Source organism: Aphidius gifuensis, linkage group LG1 (genome assembly GCF_014905175.1).
Source record: "Aphidius gifuensis isolate YNYX2018 linkage group LG1, ASM1490517v1, whole genome shotgun sequence".
NCBI classification, from domain to species: domain Eukaryota; kingdom Metazoa; phylum Arthropoda; class Insecta; order Hymenoptera; family Braconidae; genus Aphidius; species Aphidius gifuensis.
Window position 1 is genome coordinate 20,114,737 of NC_057788.1, and position 19,632 is coordinate 20,134,368.

At 24.7% G+C, this 19,632-nt stretch overlaps 1 protein-coding gene across 3 annotated transcripts in view; it reads right to left on the bottom strand.

Annotated features, from left to right (window-relative positions):
* Positions 1 to 6,414: 6,414 nt before the first annotated feature.
* Positions 6,415 to 19,632, bottom strand: part of LOC122850962 (sodium channel protein 60E) — a 46,687-nt gene continuing 33,469 nt past the window's right edge. The window contains exons 6-22 of one of the 3 annotated variants that reach the window (XM_044150023.1): positions 16,802 to 16,943; positions 16,496 to 16,630; positions 16,205 to 16,425; positions 15,403 to 15,869; positions 15,244 to 15,332; positions 13,513 to 14,900; positions 13,099 to 13,414; positions 11,150 to 11,266; positions 10,875 to 11,033; positions 10,459 to 10,755; positions 10,162 to 10,316; positions 9,570 to 10,056; positions 9,161 to 9,480; positions 8,338 to 8,697; positions 7,887 to 8,258; positions 7,612 to 7,627; positions 6,899 to 7,005 (exon numbers count right to left, since the gene is read on the bottom strand). In XM_044150023.1, the coding sequence (XP_044005958.1) occupies positions 7,612 to 7,627; positions 7,887 to 8,258; positions 8,338 to 8,697; positions 9,161 to 9,480; positions 9,570 to 10,056; positions 10,162 to 10,316; positions 10,459 to 10,755; positions 10,875 to 11,033; positions 11,150 to 11,266; positions 13,099 to 13,414; positions 13,513 to 14,900; positions 15,244 to 15,332; positions 15,403 to 15,869; positions 16,205 to 16,425; positions 16,496 to 16,630; positions 16,802 to 16,943 (5,041 nt within the window). In that variant the 3' untranslated portion in view covers positions 6,899 to 7,005. Of the gene's footprint in view, positions 7,006 to 7,611; positions 7,628 to 7,886; positions 8,259 to 8,337; positions 8,698 to 9,160; positions 9,481 to 9,569; positions 10,057 to 10,161; positions 10,317 to 10,458; positions 10,756 to 10,874; positions 11,034 to 11,149; positions 11,267 to 13,098; positions 13,415 to 13,512; positions 14,901 to 15,243; positions 15,333 to 15,402; positions 15,870 to 16,204; positions 16,426 to 16,495; positions 16,631 to 16,801; positions 16,944 to 19,632 lie in introns of all 3 variants that reach the window. The other 2 variants (XM_044150007.1, XM_044150015.1) reach the window with 2 other exon arrangements.

Here is a 19,632-nt window from a genome sequence, read left to right on the forward strand (position 1 = left end):
CTCCTGTATTTCTAGTCTTCTTGGAAAAACCGACAGATAAAAAAGTAATACAAAAAATTTATAAAAGACATACCTGATGATGAACATTGAACAGTGAAAAAAATACTTTACAATCAAAAATGATTGTAGATTAGATTGTGTATTTCCGTTATCAATGTCAACTGATGGTGTTACCCTAGTGAAAATGGTTTCTCCGATTTTCTTAGATTTTTCTTAGATTTTCTCTGATATTCTTCAGTTTCCGTCCGATATTTTTCCGTTTCTCTCTGATATTTCTCCGATTAACTCTGTTTTACTTTGATTTCCTCCTATTTTGTATAAAATTTCGAAGAAAAATCGGAGTAAAACAAAAAATCATATTTTTCGATTATCTCCGACTTTTTTTGATTCTTGTCCGATTTTCTCTGATTTTTTCCGAATTACTTTGATTTTTAAAAATCGGAGAAATCATATTAAAATCGACGAAAATCGGAGAAATCATTTTCACCAGGGTAGTGTATTATTATTTTGTAATGGTATAAAAAACTTGACAAATAATCCAATATCAATTGATAAAAATATTAATAATTATAATCGATAATTTTTTGATGATATTGGATTACTTGGTGGTGTAATATTAAAATCAATTAATCATTTTGGTCAAAGAGAAAATGTACAACGTTACACTGATAGTTCTTAAACTCATCGTTATAGATCTGATAAATTTAGCCGTGAAGAAAAAAGAAAAAAAATAACAGCTGAAGTAGATGAATCCATTCGAATTTTATAATTAAAAGATGAATTTAAAAATTTTAATACAAATGACTCAACTAATTATAAAAACATAAAGAAATTTCGTATTTTATGCTTTGATAAATTACAACCAGTTTATAGTCAATTTATTCAATTACGGGTAATGCGAATAAAATTCGATAAAAAAATTGAAGTGAAGAAATCAATCGATGATATGGCAAACTTCATTGGTTATGGTATAAATCCAAAGAATCGAAAAAAAAACAGTGATTCAGTAAATAAAAAAAATAACAAAAAAGTTGAAGTTATAATAATAAAGAAAATTTTATACCACTCATGCATTGTAAACTCGATTTTACACGAGCCCTAACGGTGAGGTAAATTGACGTTTATAGAACTGTAACCGAAATGATCGTGGAGTAACCGAAATGATCGTGGAATAACCGAAATAGTCGTGGAATAACCGAAAAGTGCCTCTGTTTTTTGCGCCCTCAACGGGTATTTTTTGCATCTAGTTCAGTATTAAGCCTCAATTCCAACGACGTAGTATCACACACATATGTATGATACACATATGATATAAAAAAAAAAAACACATACACTCAATTTAAGTCATCCAAGATTGTCCAAGATGGCAGAATCAGATTTATCTACGTCGTTGGATAATTGTATTTTAAATGATACACCTAATAATAAATATTTGTGTGTCAAGATATGTAAAAATAATAGTTGTTAATAATAATATTTAATATTACAATATTTTTGGCCATTTCAAATAGACTAACAGCCAAAAGAAAAGAACAATCAAAAAAACAATTCCCTGGTAAAAAAAACTGGCAGAATCTGGCAGTTCTTCCAAAAAACTGTCTAAATCTGTAAGAATCTGACAGAACCTGTAAGAATCCGACAGAATCTGGCAGTTGTTCCAAAAACTGCTCTAAATCTGTAAGAATCTGCCAGAATTTGACAAAATTTGTAAGAATCTAACAGAATCTGCCAAATTTTTTTCACCAGAGTTTTCTAACTTTTTCTCTCTTTCGTGTTGATAAGTTGAAAAGAATTCATGTTGATCAACATAAAACATTGATGTTTGTTAGGATCATTAATGTAGCACAACATATGAAAGGCTACGTACGTACACCAACATCAAAGTTCATTAAAAAAGTTGAGAAACGAGAAAATGTTTTAGTTTTATATGTTGACGAATATAATACCAAGTTGTGTATAGTGAGTTGTTATTGTCTAAAGTGTCTCACAACTTGGAACAGAGATGTTAATGCTGGTCGTAACATTTGTAAACTGGGTATTTTAAGTGAAAATTTTGCGAATAATAATTATTTTAAAAACCAGGTAGGATGGGATTTCCGAAAATTCTCACGTAAAAAATTTACTGATGATGATTTCATTTTATTTTTGATTATTTTGTAAGTTTTTATTTTATTTGAATTATTATTATTATTACTATTATTTGATAATTATTTGATCGAATGTACCCCTCGTGAAAATATTTCTTCGAATTTCCCTTCAGTAACCAAGGTAGGATGGGATTTCCGAAAATTCTCACGTAAAAAATTTACTGATGATGATTTCATTTTATTTTTGATTATTTTGTAAGTTTTTATTTTATTTGAATTATTATTATTATTACTATTATTTGATAATTATTTGATCGAATGTACCCCTCGTGAAAATATTTCTCCGAATTTCCCTTCAGTAACCTATGTGTAAAACTATTATGTGTAAAATAATATGTGTAAAACAATTTTGTGTACAAAAAAATTGTGTCAAATAATCATTGTGTATACTTTGATTGTGTAAATCTGACCGCAAGCCAAATAAAATACTGGTTATTAAATTTTTGTTTCCTTTTTTTTTTTATGTTAAAAAAAATGTTCTATTAAGTTTTTAAACTTTATTTTCAACACTTCATTAAAATTAATATTATGAAATTTTTTAAATTCAATTGAAATAAACGGTAAATATAAATTTAATTAACGATGAAATGTAATACCGTTTTAATGATGCTACATTTATTAGGTTTTGTTGAAGTTTAAAGATGACCTGACATTATGAGATAATTAATATTTTCTATGTTCGTGTAATATTATTTTCATTGAGTTTCGCTTTTTATGAGAGTTTTAATTTGATGTTTGAATTAATTAAAAATATAACTTGCAAATCCTTCAAGCATTAATCGATACGATGTACAACTAATTAATTTATCTGTGATAAGAGTATATTTAAATTATCTCAAATAAATATTTCAACAAATAAAAAAAAAAAAAGAAATGAATCAAATTATTTTTATACTGATATGAAACCCTATTTTTCACACCCAATAAAAAAAGAAAACCAAATTTTGTTCTTGTTAATTATTGATCTTTGAAAATGATATATAATCTTTTTTTTTATTTTCTTTTTCAACTATGATATTTATTCGCAGTGATGACAAATAAAAAAAAAAAATGCATTAATTACAAATGCGTTATGACTATCTAAATTTAACGGTTTATAAATATTTTTTTTTAAACCACCATATAAGATTTTTTATTGAAGACATTAATTAACACCACTTGATATCTACTGTTTACATAGGCCATTGATTGTTGATCGCGATTAACCGATTGTCTACATTTAAAACGCATATATTATTATTTTTTAAATTATTAATTTTTATTAGTTTCTTTACATTTTGTTTTTTTTTTTTTCTTTTTAAATAATTATTGAATTAACGATATTATCGTTTTTCGATTTATTTGCATACGATACCACTCGATACATATTTCTTAATATTAATATTATTTTACAATTTTATTATTATTATTTTTTTATATCTTCTTCGAGCGGTTAATATTGTCAATGACGATTTTTAAATTTTATAGTTTTTTTTTTTCTCGCGTGGAGGTGATCTCCCATCTCGATGAAAATAATTATAATCATTTTCCTAATTAAAATTTTTTTCTTTACATTCTTTAATAATAAATTGGTTTTTCAATAATTTTTTTTAATATGGAAATATTTCAAGCGATGGATCTCCTCAAGTGGAGTAAAAAATTCATACATAAATTGGGTGCCAATTGGTTTTTTATTGTATTTTTACGTTTGAAAAAATAATATTAATAAGTAAAGAAGACATAAATTTTGTTTATTTAATTTATCCAAGAATGGAAGCTACGAAAATGTTAAGAGATTTTTTATTTTTTAAATTATTTTTAGAAAAAAGCACATAGTCGCAGTCTCAAGAGAGTTTTTTTTTTTTTTTTTTTGTTAAATTAATTAGTCCCATTGGAAAATTCTGGGTCCACACTGCTGAGAATTTTTATAATTTTCTAGATTTTCTAAAAATTGATCGTCTCTATAAACGCATTGGAAAATTTATCAAACTTTTTCATTTTTTTATTTGTTATCATTTTTTTGAATGATAAAATTCAAGTTTAAAATTGCGCTAGTTGGTACAATGAAAATTAAAGTACATATTTAGACTTTTTTTTTTGAACTTGAAAAAAATGCAGATGTGCTAAATGATACATTCTGTAAATAAATACCATAAATTTTTTTAATTATTTATTTTTTTTTTTTTTTATTATTCATTCATTATTCATTTTACTGATATGCTATGATTTATTTAATTTACTTTTAAAATCCCGCATATAGTTTTCTTTTTACTCGGTTCACTAAATTTAGATATAGCATAAATATTATCATTATCATTAATCACTATTTACAAATTATGACTTGTTCGTACGCATTTAAATTCACCCAGAAGCTCATTGTTTATTAATTTGTTTACTTATGATTGAATAAAATTTTTTCAGACGTACAAAATGTTTCGGCATTTATTCATTTTTAAATTTTTCTTTTTTTCTGCATTTTTCGTGATTCAATTTATCATCAATAAGAATGAAAAAAGTTTCAGCAAAACGAGAATAAATTATTACTAAATTGAGATTAGATTTTTCGTTTTTTTTTGCCTTACATAGAAATAATTGTATTTTTTTTTTTTTTTTTTTATTTGCAAAAAAAAGTAAAATAAATTATATTATTTTTCCCTGATCTGAATTTTTTTTCGTTTTTTTTTTTTTTTTGGGCTCTCAATTGGGTTTTTAACCGTTGACTAAATAATGGCATTAAATTTTTTAAATATTATTTCGTATTTTTCAAATTTGGGTAACTAAATCTGCGTGTTGTATTTATTTATTTGTTTTTCTTTTAATGCACTGCTTTCAAAGCGCATGCGATTTGCTTTATATTTTTGTCTATTTATAGTTTAATCGATCATTAGGCATCAAAATGACCCACTCATATGATTGTAAAATTTTTTTTTATATTAACCCATTTTTTTCTTTTAATTTACCTGGATTTTATATATATATTTTTTTTAATTTTAATTTTTCATTATTGAGATATTTCCCAATAGGAAAATTTTTATCTATTCCTCTGTTTTATTTGGTACACGTAATTTTTTTTTTTTACTATGTATTTTTTTTTTATATATATATTTTTATATTTTTATATATATATTTTTATATATATATTTATATATATATATATATAATAGATATATTGTTAATTGACTTATATTTTATAATACACGTTTTTTATTTAAATTATTTTTGTAATATATTTTATTTTCTTATTGCAAAAAATCAGCGTCTTTATATTTGAATGAAACTCTGATAAAAATTTTAAAACATTATTAAATAATTGAAGATTAAAAAAATTTAATTATAATTTTTTGATAATTGTCAAAAATAAAGAAGCTGATTGCTTCACAATAAATTCAACAGTCCTCTTTCATTTTATTATACTAAACGAGTCTACACCTACTTAACTTTTATTTTAAATAACTTTGAAATTTATTTATTTTTCTCTTCATCTATAACTTTGCGTTATTAATTATTTTATCACTAATAATATTAATAATAATAATAATAATAAAATGCAATTAGTTATTTGTATTGTTCTTATTATTTCTTTTTTTTTTTTCGTATTAACCGAATTAAACATAGAATTATCAATTTACATATATATTTGTTTTAATTTATAATTATTGTAATTAATTCAATATTCGTTATCGAAAAATAATAATAATCAAGTCGTCCCGAAGAGTTATTAATTATTTATTTAATTATGATAATTGAACTGGGTAAAAAGTGTGTTTATTTATATTTATAATATTAATATTTTTTCATTTACAATTCATCCAGACGACTTATTTTCAAGTAATTATGTTTATAATTGAATTTTTTATAAATAATTATGTTATTTTTTCCGGGATGAAACTCGCGTGCTTCATTATGCTAGGCAGTTATGTTCTTCAGGCTGTCCTACGAACGATGAAATTTCGCCGTTAATCGAATAAAGACCACAGTGTGTATTTATAAAATAAAAATTTAACAATAAAAAATAATGCATATATTTTCCTTTTCTAAATAACAAAAAAATTTTATATTATTGGCGGAAGACTGGTACGCTTTAATCCTCTCACAAATAAGTCGTTTGTGAGAGAATTAAAGTGAACGAAAAAAAAAAAAAAAACGAATAAAAATATTAAATGAATAGTTTAAAAAGAGAAAAAAAAAAAAAAGAACGTACATAATTTATTTTTAAATTAGTTATTTTTTTTTTTAATTTGTTATTATTATTCATTGAAATTGCTCAATACTTGACAATCCAATTAAACGTTTTTTTTTTTTTTTTTATTTTTTTATTTTTTAATAGTTATAAAGACAAAAAACCAAAAGAAAAAAAAATTAATTAATCATATTTTTGGATGAAATTATGTACGTTTTTTTGTTTTTTTTTTTTTTGTTTTATACAAGATAGATAATTTTATTGAGTAAAGTTAATGCCATTATTGGTTTAACTGTCTCAAAAAACTATGATCAGCTGTCATCTGTTGTATCTTTATATTCTTCGCTTTCACGATGAACAAGAACATGTACAACAGTTGCTTCTGATTGTTGTCTTATAAGTGGTGGTCTACCAGGTGGTATAGCAGTCTCTGGACTTGGCTCAGTCACCAGGATACTGACGTCATTACGTTCTGGTATTTTAAGTGGTGCTGGTTCTAATAATGAGGATGGTGGCCGCCTTCTCAAGCTGCTGCAACGGCGCGTAAATGCATCTTTGATATCGCGCTGCAACATGTTCAACGAAAGGGCGGTACCACTTGGCCTCAATGAACCACGTTTTGACGTCGGTGGACTCAACATCTCATCGTCAGGATGTGATTCCACTGCATCCTGGCGTCCTAGCATTGCTCCAGAAGATCTAAAAAGTTTTTAAAATTTTTTTTATTCCACAAAATAATTATTATTACGTTAATTTTATTAAATCATACAAATAATTTTTTTTTTCTTTACACATACTAAAGTTATTTTTCAGGGAAAAAATATACGTAATTTAATTTTTTTTTTCTTCCCTAAAAAAAAAAAACTATCAGATACTTTTTATATATTATGTTAGTTTATTATTAATATTTTTATTTTTGTATACTTTTTAATGCAAAATTACTACTGTATTATAATTATATTTATTTAATTCAATTTTTTGCAAAGCCGCTAATCTACAAATCCAGCACGACTCTACTAAACTGTATTAAAAAAAAAAAACTTAGTTAAAAACAAAAAAGAGATATATTGTTCATAAAATTGAGTAAACTTTTTGTAAAGTCGTGTTGGATCAAACTAAGCTAGGCATCTGCTAATTTAAAAAAAAGCTATATATATATCATCTACTTATCAACATAAAGACTGTCTCTCTTGTTGTTTTTTTTTTTTTTTTTTACTCTCTATAACTATATTGTCCAGCCAAACCAAAATTTTTTTTCCTTTTTTATTTACGTTATTTAATCCGTATAGCTTAAAACTTCTTTACCTAGTCAGTTAACTGCCTTCGGGGTGTGTGTATTTGTGTTCATTTTCAAAATGAAAAGAAAAAAGGAATAAAATTTTTATGTATATAAAAATAATTTAAAGTATGCAATCTCGTCAAAAACATGAGAGCCAAGAATAATTAATGTTATTCTCATTAAATGACAATGTTGCAATGTTAAATAAAATAATAATAATGATTTAATAATAAATAATAAATATAATAAAATGATAATTATTAGTGTTGTTATTTTATTTTATATTTTTTCAATAACATACCTGCCAGTAATATGGGAATCAGATCCAGAGCTCGAGGTGACCGAGGGTTGTTCCATGGTTGGCGAAGGACGGGATACAGTTAACGCAGGGGGTTGCAGGTCCTCGTGGGTTCCCGTGGCGCCGGAGAGCAGCAAGAGCGGAAGATTTGGAAATAGCCATGCTGATGCTGTACCAAACTCACTGAAATCGCTGGCGTCGCTGGCCCTGGAGGACTTGCGACTACTGGCCCTACTACCACGATGTACGTGTAGAAGGGCCGACAGTTTTCCACCCCACCCACCGCCTCTGCCTTCGCTTCCAATACCACCCGGACTTGACGTTTGTGTCTGTGAATCCACCTCTTGAGCAATTCTTTCACGTTCTTTTTTCATTCTGCAAAAAAAAATGGATTTAAAATTTAATCAATATTGCACATCTTGATTGTTTCTTTTTTTTTCTTTTCGATACTAACGCTATATAATCACGGAATGTACGTTGGATAAGCCTTGCAGCTTTATCTTGTCTTTTCCATATTCTTGTTGATGAAACAATTTCTAATTCTTTTCTTGTTGGAAATTGTTTTTTAAATTTACCATCCATTTGTTCTTGTAATTTTCTAAAATCTTCTGATTCTTCAACGTGTCCAAGTACGTGCTTGACAAGTGCGTGAAGGATGTCCAAACAATGTATTCGATTACCCTTTGCGATGGGAAGATTAAAGCTAACCAATGCAACAACATTAGGCTTTGATATTCCCAACGGTGGATCTAAACTAGCAATAAAATCACTTAATTGTGAAAATCTTATAAATTGCGTAGCATGCGGATCATATCTGAAAATAAAAATTCAATAGATTAAATTATTTTGTTTTTATTTGACAACAAAAGAGTTAAACTGTTTTTTATTTTTACAGTCAATGGTTTTATATTAAAAAAGTCCAATTTTTTCTTTTTTATTCATTAGCGTTTCGTGAAATTAATTTTTCATCATAAAAATAAAATTAAAAAAAATTAAAAATTCTTAAAATCAAAAAACTAAAAAAGCATAAATTTTTTTAGACTTAGCTTTTTTTTATCATTAAAAAATAAAAAACCATCAACATAAAAAGTTCTTTATCCGTGAAATTAAATCCTTTTTACATAAAATTTTTTTAATGCTCAAAACGATTAAAATTTTGCTGTTAATGATAAGCTTTTTTTCATTTTTATTTCACGATTTTTAATATATAGTAAAGCTTTTTTTTTTAAAAAAAAGAAAACAAATTATATTGATAAAAATAAAAAAAATCATCTTACTTTGACCATCTTATGTAAAACATTTCAAGATCATCTTCAACAATACCAATTTCTTCTTCTTGATGTGCTTGATTAAAGTTTTCTAATATAATTGCAATATACATATTGATGACAATCATGTAGCTGATAATAATAAAAGATGTAAAATATGTTATGGCTAGGAGTGGTGACCCACAGTCTCCGTTCAACTGCCGGCTGTTTGGGGTTGGATCACAGTCCGGCGGTTGAACCATCAGAGACTCCAGGACGTCGTTCCATCCTGCCGATGTCATTAAACGAAATAACAGCTGCATACTCCGACCAAATGTTTCAAAATTAACCTATATTAAATAATCATTATTTTATTGTTATTATTATTATTCCAAGGAAAAATAAATTTTAATAAAATTTAAAGTTTATAAATATTTACCATGTCATCTAGAGCACCTTGTTTTCTAACATGGCCAAATACAGACATACCAATAATAGCATATATAAATGTTATAAGTGCAAGTAATGCACCAATATTAAATAATGCTGGTAAACTAACAACAAGAGCAAACAAAAGTTTTCTTATTCCTTTAGCTGCTTTAATTAACCTTAATATTCTACCAATTCTGAACACCCTCACGACTCGCAAAAGCGTCGGGGACACGGGAAAATCAATCATAATATCTTCCATAAGTATACCAAGTATTGATGCAAGTACAAGTAAAAAATCAAATAAATTCCATGGTACTGTAAAATAATGATAACGTAAACCAACCATTTTAACAATTGCCTCAAGACCAAAGACAGTTGTAAAAAATGCATTTGATACTTCCAATAAAAAAAATATTGGATGTGGTTGATTGTAATGTTCAATACCCATTGTTAACATATTTAAAAATATCAATACAAATATTGCAATCTCGAATCTATTTTAAAAAATTAAAAAATATAATATTATTATTATTATTATTATTATTATTATTATTCGTTTTTTTCAATTTTACAATAGTTTTTTATTATTTTTTATTTACCTTCTTGAATTTGAAAGATCATAAAACATTGCAAGAAATTGATTTATCGGACGTTTTATAACTTTTTGAGGCTTTTTACGACCAAGTTTTTTCATGGCAGTGTAGTAGTGCTTCTGGCTTTCAGTCAGAAACATTTCTAGCACTCCACCTTCATACTGCAACCATAAAAATATCATATTGTATAATAGTTTTTTTAATTTTAAAAACTAAAAATTATTATTTATTTTTATTTCAAAGTTTATATATATTTACTTTATTAATTAACTTTATTGTAGGAAAAAAAAAAACTTGTTTTACCTTTTTTTTAAGCATATTAAAGTTGTCAATGATAACTCCGATGAAAAGATTTAAAGTAAAGAACGAACCACAAACAATAAATATAACAAAATAAATATAGGCATAAATATTTGCCTCTCTTTGAGGCTGTAAATCAACACCTCTTGCATCAACAGCATCTTGCATAACTTCCATCCAACCCTCAAATGTTGCAACTTGGAATAATGCCAGATAAGCAATGCCAACATGATCAAATGTTATCTTGCTATTTTCCCAAGTATAATTTTTACTCAAACATTCGTCCATTGTATTAACAACCTGATAATATTTTTTTTTTTTTAATTTTAAAATTTCAAATTAAAAAATTAAAAAATTAAAAAAATTAATTTTTATACTTGTATTTAATAAATATTTTTTTAAGATTATTTTTAACTTACTGAAATATCTAAAAGTTCACCGTAATCATCGATGCACTTGAAAAATTTACCACCAAAAAATTGTACACCCATTATGGAAAAAATTAGCCAAAATACGAGACAAACAAGTAATACATTGAAAATACTGGGAATAGCATACATCAATGCATTAACAACAATCTGTAAATTTTAAATAATCATTATTGTTTGTTTTTTTTTTTGATATGATAAAAATAATAATGTAGATTGTTAGATAGTTGAATGATTGAATGAATAAACTTGTTGATTGAAATTACCCTCATGCCTTGCCATCTTGAAATTGCCCTGAGTGGCCTCAATGCCCGAAGTGTTCTTAACGATCTCAGCACTTTGAGATTTTCATTTTCCTCTATCAAAAGACTAAACGTTGATACCTGTTGAAATAAATTTTTATTTCATTAACCAATATATATTATCATACTTAACGTATCATACTTAACGTATCATAACTTAATATTATCATATTATCATACTTAACACTATTTAAATTTATTTTTTAAATATAAATATAAATATTTTTTTTTTTTGTATTATTGTAATTAACATGCAATTTTATTTTAATAATATATTGACACAGTAAGCTTGGCACTGTGGTTGAGTGTAATGGCAACGCAGTAATAAAGTGCTTTTTAAAATTTTACTAAAAATAGTTGTAGAATAGAAAAAAAAATCAATTTTTAATATATAATTGTTACCTGGTGGACAGTAACGTTTTATCTAGAGTAATTAATAACTATTATTATCAAAAATGTAGATTAAACGAAATATTATTATTTTATTTTTTTTTAATTTGAATTAATTCATTACATAAGAAAATATTTTAGTAACAATTTCTCAGTCAAAATATCACGAATAAACACACCTGCGTAAAAAATATCCACTAGCGAAAAACGAATAAATATATTTTTCTTTCAATCAACAGTATTTCTAATATTGTAAAGGGAGACTGATGTTATAATATCGACATTTCAAGTGTCATATGTACATATGTATATTTTTAATTTAAATATTGAGTTATTATATTAAATATTTGAATATTAATAATCATAAGCCAATGTAATTCATGTAATAACCAATAATAATATTTATATTAGTTAACCAACTTTATGGAGTAACTTTTCTCAGCATTAAATGCTGTCACAACAAAAATATCCCCTAACAAGTAAAAAATAAATAAATTACAGATTTATTTCAATAATTATCTTGGCAATAGTATATAATAATAAATTCCTAAAAATAAACATTTCATAAAATATTTTAAACGTAAGCATCCAAAAAATTAGATTTGAAATAATAATAACATTGAGTCAGTACATGATGGTTAATTAATTTGTTTTTAAATTAATTAGATTCCAATTCATGCAACATGTATGATAATAGTAAATTTTAAAAAATAAAGAAATTATCAAATGCAGTATTTATTTTTTTTTCCATATATATAATATTGTCATGATAATTTTTTGAAACATTTGAAATAGTCATTAAATCATTATACTTATGTTACTATCCTTTTATAATTTTTATAATGATAAATTTTAATTTTAAATATCTGATATCTCATACTTATTTAATTAATAATGCAAGCTACAGGATAGTTATTTCTCTTTAGGAAAATTATTTTATTTCGTGATGATTTGACCGAAAAATTTTTGTTTATGATATTTATTCGTAATAATGAATTATTCAAATTTGATTAAAAATTTTTTTTTTAAAATTATATCATAATAAAAAAAATGAACAAACAGTGACACACACTAAATCTATATAATATATAGACGTACCTTAGTCCAAAAAGTGACACATAAAATACACATGGGAACAAACATTCAACAATAAACAAATAATAAAAAAAAAAACAATTATATTTATATATAAATAAACTAAAAGTTAAGTATTTTCTAATTATAATTTTTTTTATATTTTCATTACCACACTTACGATGATATCTGTTAAAAGATTTCAGCAAAATACCTTTTTTCGTGTCAAATCATAAATTATATGTACATAACAATAATGACACAAATATTCTTTTAAAATATTACCATGCAACAGTTAATGGTACATTTATGATATTGAAAAGCAACGTGTGTCTGTGTACAATGTGTAGATAAATAAATAATTATTATTGCTGTTATTATTATTGATAAAAAAAAAAAATAATTTAAAATAGAAAAAAATGGAAAAAAAAAAAAATAATAATACTCACGAAAACAATAACAAAATCCAATACTGTCCAGAAGCTTGTAAAATATTTACAAAACCCAAGTGCCAGCCATTTGAGTATCATTTCAATTGCAAATAATAAACAAAATACAAGATTTGTCCAGTAGAGTATTTTTTTTAAACTTGGATTATCATCAAGATATATATCTTCAAAACACAGTGTTATTGATGATGCAAATATTAATACAAGTATCATCCATTCAAATACTGGTGTATCAACAACTCCCAATACTGTTGTACGTAAATTGATCCATTTACGTCCAAGATCTGTGGCAATGCATAAATTTATACAATCACATCTGGAATAGTCAATAATTAATTATTGATTAAGTAAATAAATTATTATAGTCATTGTTTTTGTTTTTTTGTCGTTTCGAAATATAAAAAAAATGTATACCTTTGATAACAATGCTGAGGAAAACAATCTTGTGGTTCTTTGAGTGGTTTATTTCTTCCAAAACCTGGAAATGTTCCCATTCCATCAACATAATGACCCTTACTGTCTCTTCTACCACCAACAGTCAATTCATCGACATAACTAACAAGTGCATGCCAAGGACGTTTTTCACCTGGCTTTATATTATTATCTTTTTTTTCAATATCTTTATTATTATTATCTTTGGGAGGATCATTATTATCATTTATTGTAATTTTTTTTTTATCATATTTATCATTTGTATCATTAAATATTTCCATTTCAATATTTTCATCATTATTATCAATTTTTTTATCATCATCATCATCAAATTTATGAATATTATCCAAATTATTTGGACTATATGTTGTAACAGTTGCTTGACGATAAATTGGCTCATATGTAAATACTGGTTGATTTAAACTTTCTTGATATGATCTATTATATATATTCTCTTTTGGTAATGTTAAAACTGTTTCTTGTATTGCATATTTTTCTTTATCTGTTTTATCCATAACTTCTCTAACAATTTTTTCTAATTTAATATTTTTTTTATCATTTGTATTAATTTTTTTAAAACGTTTTTTTCTAACAATTGAACGTATTCTATCAAATGATTTTGCTAATTTTGAATCTTCACCAACTTCTTGTTTTTTCATTTTTAATTCTTCTGAATTAAAACTATTGAGCAACAAAGCCAAAAAGAGATTAAGCACCATAAAATTACCCATAACTAATGCTGGTAAAAATATTGCAAAACATGTTTCTGGACCATCATTTTTTTCAGCTCTCATACAATCCCATAATGGTTCAATCCATTCACCACAAAGTATCCGAAATATCATCATAAATGAATGAAAAAAATCATTAAAATTCCAACGTGGTACAGGATCAGGATAAAATTTATCTGGTGTATAATCTTTACTAAATAATTGCATACCAATAACAGCAAATATATAAATTACAATAACAAGTACAAGTGTTAAATTACCAAGTGCTTCAATACTTGATATTATTATACTTAATAAAACCTTCATTGTTGTCCATGATTGTGCTAATTTAAGTACACGTAATAATCTTAAACCACGTAATACAGATAAACCATCAACTAATTCAAATGTCAAATCAATTAATGATGCTGATACAATTATTAAATCAAAATTATTCCATCCATTACTAAAAAAATCTTTACTCAGTGCTAATAATTTAAGGAAGCACTCAAATGTAAATATACTTGTAAATACTTTGTTGCCAATATTTAATGCTTGTCTAACTGATTCACTCATTCCATGATGTTCAAGTGCTAAAAATCCAGTATTCAATACAATACAAAGTGTTATTGTCAATTCAAAAAGAGGATCTCTAACCACCTGTAGACAAAAAAACAAAATTAATTTTTTTTTTTACAACAATATTATATTAAAAATTAAACACATTATTTTAAAAATTTCCATCAAGTTTCAATTTCATTTGAAGCTTTTGTCAATTGTCATTGAGATTATTTGTTCAATATAAATAATCATTATCACATGTATGTGTGTATGGTGTGTATACAGTCAACTGAGCGAATGTTACTTCACGAGAAGTAGAGAGGATAAAATTATTCCTCAGCTTTTTTTTTCCATAGTTTTATCCTCTCCTCCCAAATTCGCTCAGTTGAATATACGTGTGTGCGTGTGTGTAAACATGTTCTACAACGTAAACAAGCTTTACCTTGTACAAACAATTTTGAAAACGTAACCATCCCTCATAGTCTACACAGCATTGTATACACTTGTCACAATTACGATCAGGAAGATCATCTATAATAATTAAAAAACATAATAATTATTGATTAATTTTATATATTTAATTTAAATTAAATATCCATACCAAGAACAACAATATGTGATAAATATTCTGGTGGTAATGTATACAATTGTTTTTTATTCTTAACACCGTTACATTTTAATACTCTTATTTCACGATTACGACTTCTAACTGATACTGTTACTGGTGCTAATGATGGTAATGATTTTTCCATAATTGCTTGATTTGTCAGTTGCATACGTTCTTGTCTTTCAATTCTACTTTCTCTTTTATGTTCTCTATGTTCACGTCTTTCATGTTCTTCAGCTGATGTAACATCATCACCATCATGATCATCAACAACACCAGAATCATCCATTGATGATTGTTGATTACTATTATTACTTGCTTGACGTGAATGAAGCATACTACGATGTGGTGCAAGACGATTTATTGGATCTGGCGGTTTTGGTGGTAATATTTGTAATGGTAAATGTGATGGTCGTATACCTGAATGTCGTGGGCTTGGACTTGGACTTGGTGTCACTGATCTATTAATTTTATCGAAATACATGTTAGAATTAAATATTATTTAATTGTTGAAGATGTAGACAAGACGAGAATGTATAGTTTAAAATTTTTTCAAGACAAATTCATTTATAAGAAAATATTTTAATAATTATTATTGCTCAATTGTTTCATTGTTTTAATTTTTAGATAATTGAAAAACCGAAAAACAATATCATTGATATAAAGACTATTTTTGTTGGGTATTAAATTTTTCATGAGACTGAATCTCGTTAAAATTTTATCTTGTCTCATGTACATCTTATAAATGATTGTTATAATTTATATTTTGTAATGATCCTACTGATCATATTTATACATGAACCTGCTTCTAGCTCCACCATTTTTTTCATTTCCAGTCATGCTTCTTCCACGTTTTCGTCTTCTTGTACGTTTTCGTGTATAACTACTCAATAATACACCTTTACGCGCATCAATTTTTTTTTGTTTTTCTTTTGTTAATGTTTTAATATTTATTTTTGTTGGGTCAAAACTAAATGTTGAATCTTCACGATGATCAGTTAAATCTTTTTTACGTTCCTATTAATAAAAATTATATTTTTTACATTTAAATTTATCTAAAGTTTATTTTTTTTTTTGAATAATTTACCTCGTTTGTTATTTCAGCTTCTTCTTCATAGCTCAATGCAACAACAGCAAGCATTAAATTGATTAAATAAAATGATCCAAAGAATACAACCACCGTGAAAAATGTAACACTGATAGGCCCGCACGCTGACAATACCTGTTAGTGATTATTAAATTTCAACAAATGGATAAATGATTTTTAAAACCCGCATACATTTTACAGAAATAATTGATATCGTAAATCAACAATAATACTGACTTCAAAAATATATGTTAATTATCAAAATTGATAAAATATTTTAGGTATAATATTATATGATATACTAACCTTGTTGTAAACATCCTCCCAATAATCAAGTGTTATCAACTGAAATGTAGTGAGCATTGACCACAAAAAATTGTCAAAATTTGTGTATCCATGATTTGGATTTGGTCCAACACACAGACATGTATAACTCTCGTTGCAGTGTCTGTAAAAATAATATTTCAAAAAGTATTAAAATTGGTAAAATTTATAGTCAGAATATATCAGTAATTTGTAGAAAATTTAAAATTTTAATTAATAGTTTTAATATCGAAATAATCCAAAATTACTAATCTCGAGTAATTTTAGAAGATTTGCTTTTTATTATTATTTAATCGAATAAATTAATATCTTTATCAAAATTATTCTCATCAATAATTAATCTATTAAAATTATATAACTCTTCACTTAGTTTGAAGAGATTAACAATTTTCGTTTGGATAATTTTTAATTAATAAACTTATTAAATAGTTGTAACTTGAAAAAAAAATTGTAATATTTATTATTTTTTTGATGTTTTAATTTACCATGAAATTTGGTAAATATAATAATTGGTTTAAAATATAATTTGGTATTTGAAATATATAAAAAATTTATATTATTATCTCAAATAAAATTTAAAATTTTGTAATTCAACAAACAAATTATATATATCGTTTGTTATTTTAAAAACAATTCAACATGTTAATTTAAATCGAATAAATCTGTCATCATTAGCATTTTTATCATTGATTCAATAAAATTTGAAAAAAAAAATAATTACAAAATCAATTTTTAAAAATAAAATAATACAAATATTTCAATATTTTTCTTTATTTCGTTGAAAATTTTAAGTACTAGTTTAAATATAAAGATATTCCAAAAGTATAAGTCTTGAATAATTTAAAAGTTTGCTTTTTTAAAAACTTTGTTTCTGCCGATTTTATAAGAGACTTGGTGAAAGAGCAGTTGAAATTTTTTTTTTAGGGTAAAAAAAATTAAAGTAAATTAAAATGAACATTTTCAAAAGTAATTGAGGGATTGTATACTTTCTAACAAGTGCTGAAGATTCTTGAATGAATAGTGATATAAGCAAATGAATAAAAAAGTATTATTAATTTTTAAAGTTTTCTTCACACTATTTTAAAATAAAATAATAATAATAAAATATAAGTATTTTTGATATAAATAGGTAGCTACGTCAATGTTTGAATATAAAAGAATGAATTTTTTTTTCATTTTCGTTTTGATGAAAAATGTAAATTATTTTGTAATTTTTTTTCACCGTAAAATATAAGCAATTTCTACAACAATTGTGATAAATTTTGAAATCAATCACGGCCTAGTTGCAGATTGTAAAAGTTTTAGAATAAATTTAACTGGAAAAATATGGAAAAAATTATTTGGTAGTTGTGGTCCAATGAACTGAAAAGAAATAATAAAAAAAAACAACTTGATAGAAAATTTGCTTGAATGCTCCTCATGTCAGCAAAATATTTTTTTTTTTTTATCTTATTTATATCTATTTTTTAAAAAAACTTGTTTGCGTATATATATACATCTTTTTGTAATTTGCTTTTTTTTCAAAAAGTTATTTAATAAAAATAGATTTCTTTCCGTCTCAGTAGAAAAACTAGAAAATAAAATTTAGCAAAATATGGAATTTCATTTTGATTAGAGCTGTATGAACACTATGAGCGATTCCTTTTTTTTTTTTTTCTTTTATATCTGCAGTATTTCGCTCAAGAAAAAAATTATTCTCGAGTTATAAGAAATGTATGAAAACGAAGAAAATAAAAAAACGAATATAATTGAACAAAAAACACCCCTGTCAGTAATTCAATTATTTAAAAAAAATCTTTCTAACTTTTTTATTCGTCTTAAAAAGATTAACAATTTTTTTTACAAAACTTGTTAGTTTGTGGAATTCAAAAGATAGTTGCTCTCGGAAGAAAGAATTACCATTTTTATAAACTTTTTGATATGTGAATTTACCAAGAAATATCTTTTTTTTTCAAGTCAATGTTTTTTTTTTTTTAACAAATTATATTGTAAAATATATTGTAATAAAAATTTACGTTGTTATCTTGGTTCCGAATTTAATGCTTTATGATTATATCACTTAGTCATCGGTCCATTAGTCGCTATACGACATTTTTTATATTTTATGATTTGAAAAATTTATTTTTTAAAAATTATTGTAATGCTAAAATTTTTAATTCGTCAGATATATATAGGGCGTGCTGTTTATGATTCATATAACTTAATAGAATAATATTATAGCATGAAACGACATAAAATTTTATACTATAACATTTTTTTTTTTTTTATTTTAACAAAGAGCATTTTAGTAATACGCAAATCACCCAAAATATTTTGTGGTCATGAAAATATTATTTATAATTTTCCTATTTATTTATTTTGCCTACTCACTTACAACTATTTCCAATAGACATCTATCAATTTATTAATACTGCATACAATGCAAAAAATATTTTTTTTTATTTATTCGTCTGACATGTCTTACTGTAGTAAAAAAGAAAAACTTTGTTGTAAAAATAAATTTTTTTTTTAAACTTTTTATTAAATTAATTTTTAAATTATTATGCATGGAATAAATTTTTAATAGCTTATATTCAATTTTAGCGTATTTTATTTCAATAAAATTATCTAGTTTTATAATTTTACGCATAAAATTATAGAAAATATAATTTTAAAAAAATTAAATAATTAAAATAGTATTCCTATATTAATATTATTTTAAATTTATATTTAAACAATTGTTCAATCGAGAGTCTAAACTATTAATTTTCTCAATTTTTTTAAATATATGTATTTAACGTACGTTCAATTAAACACGCGTTTTTTATTATAAA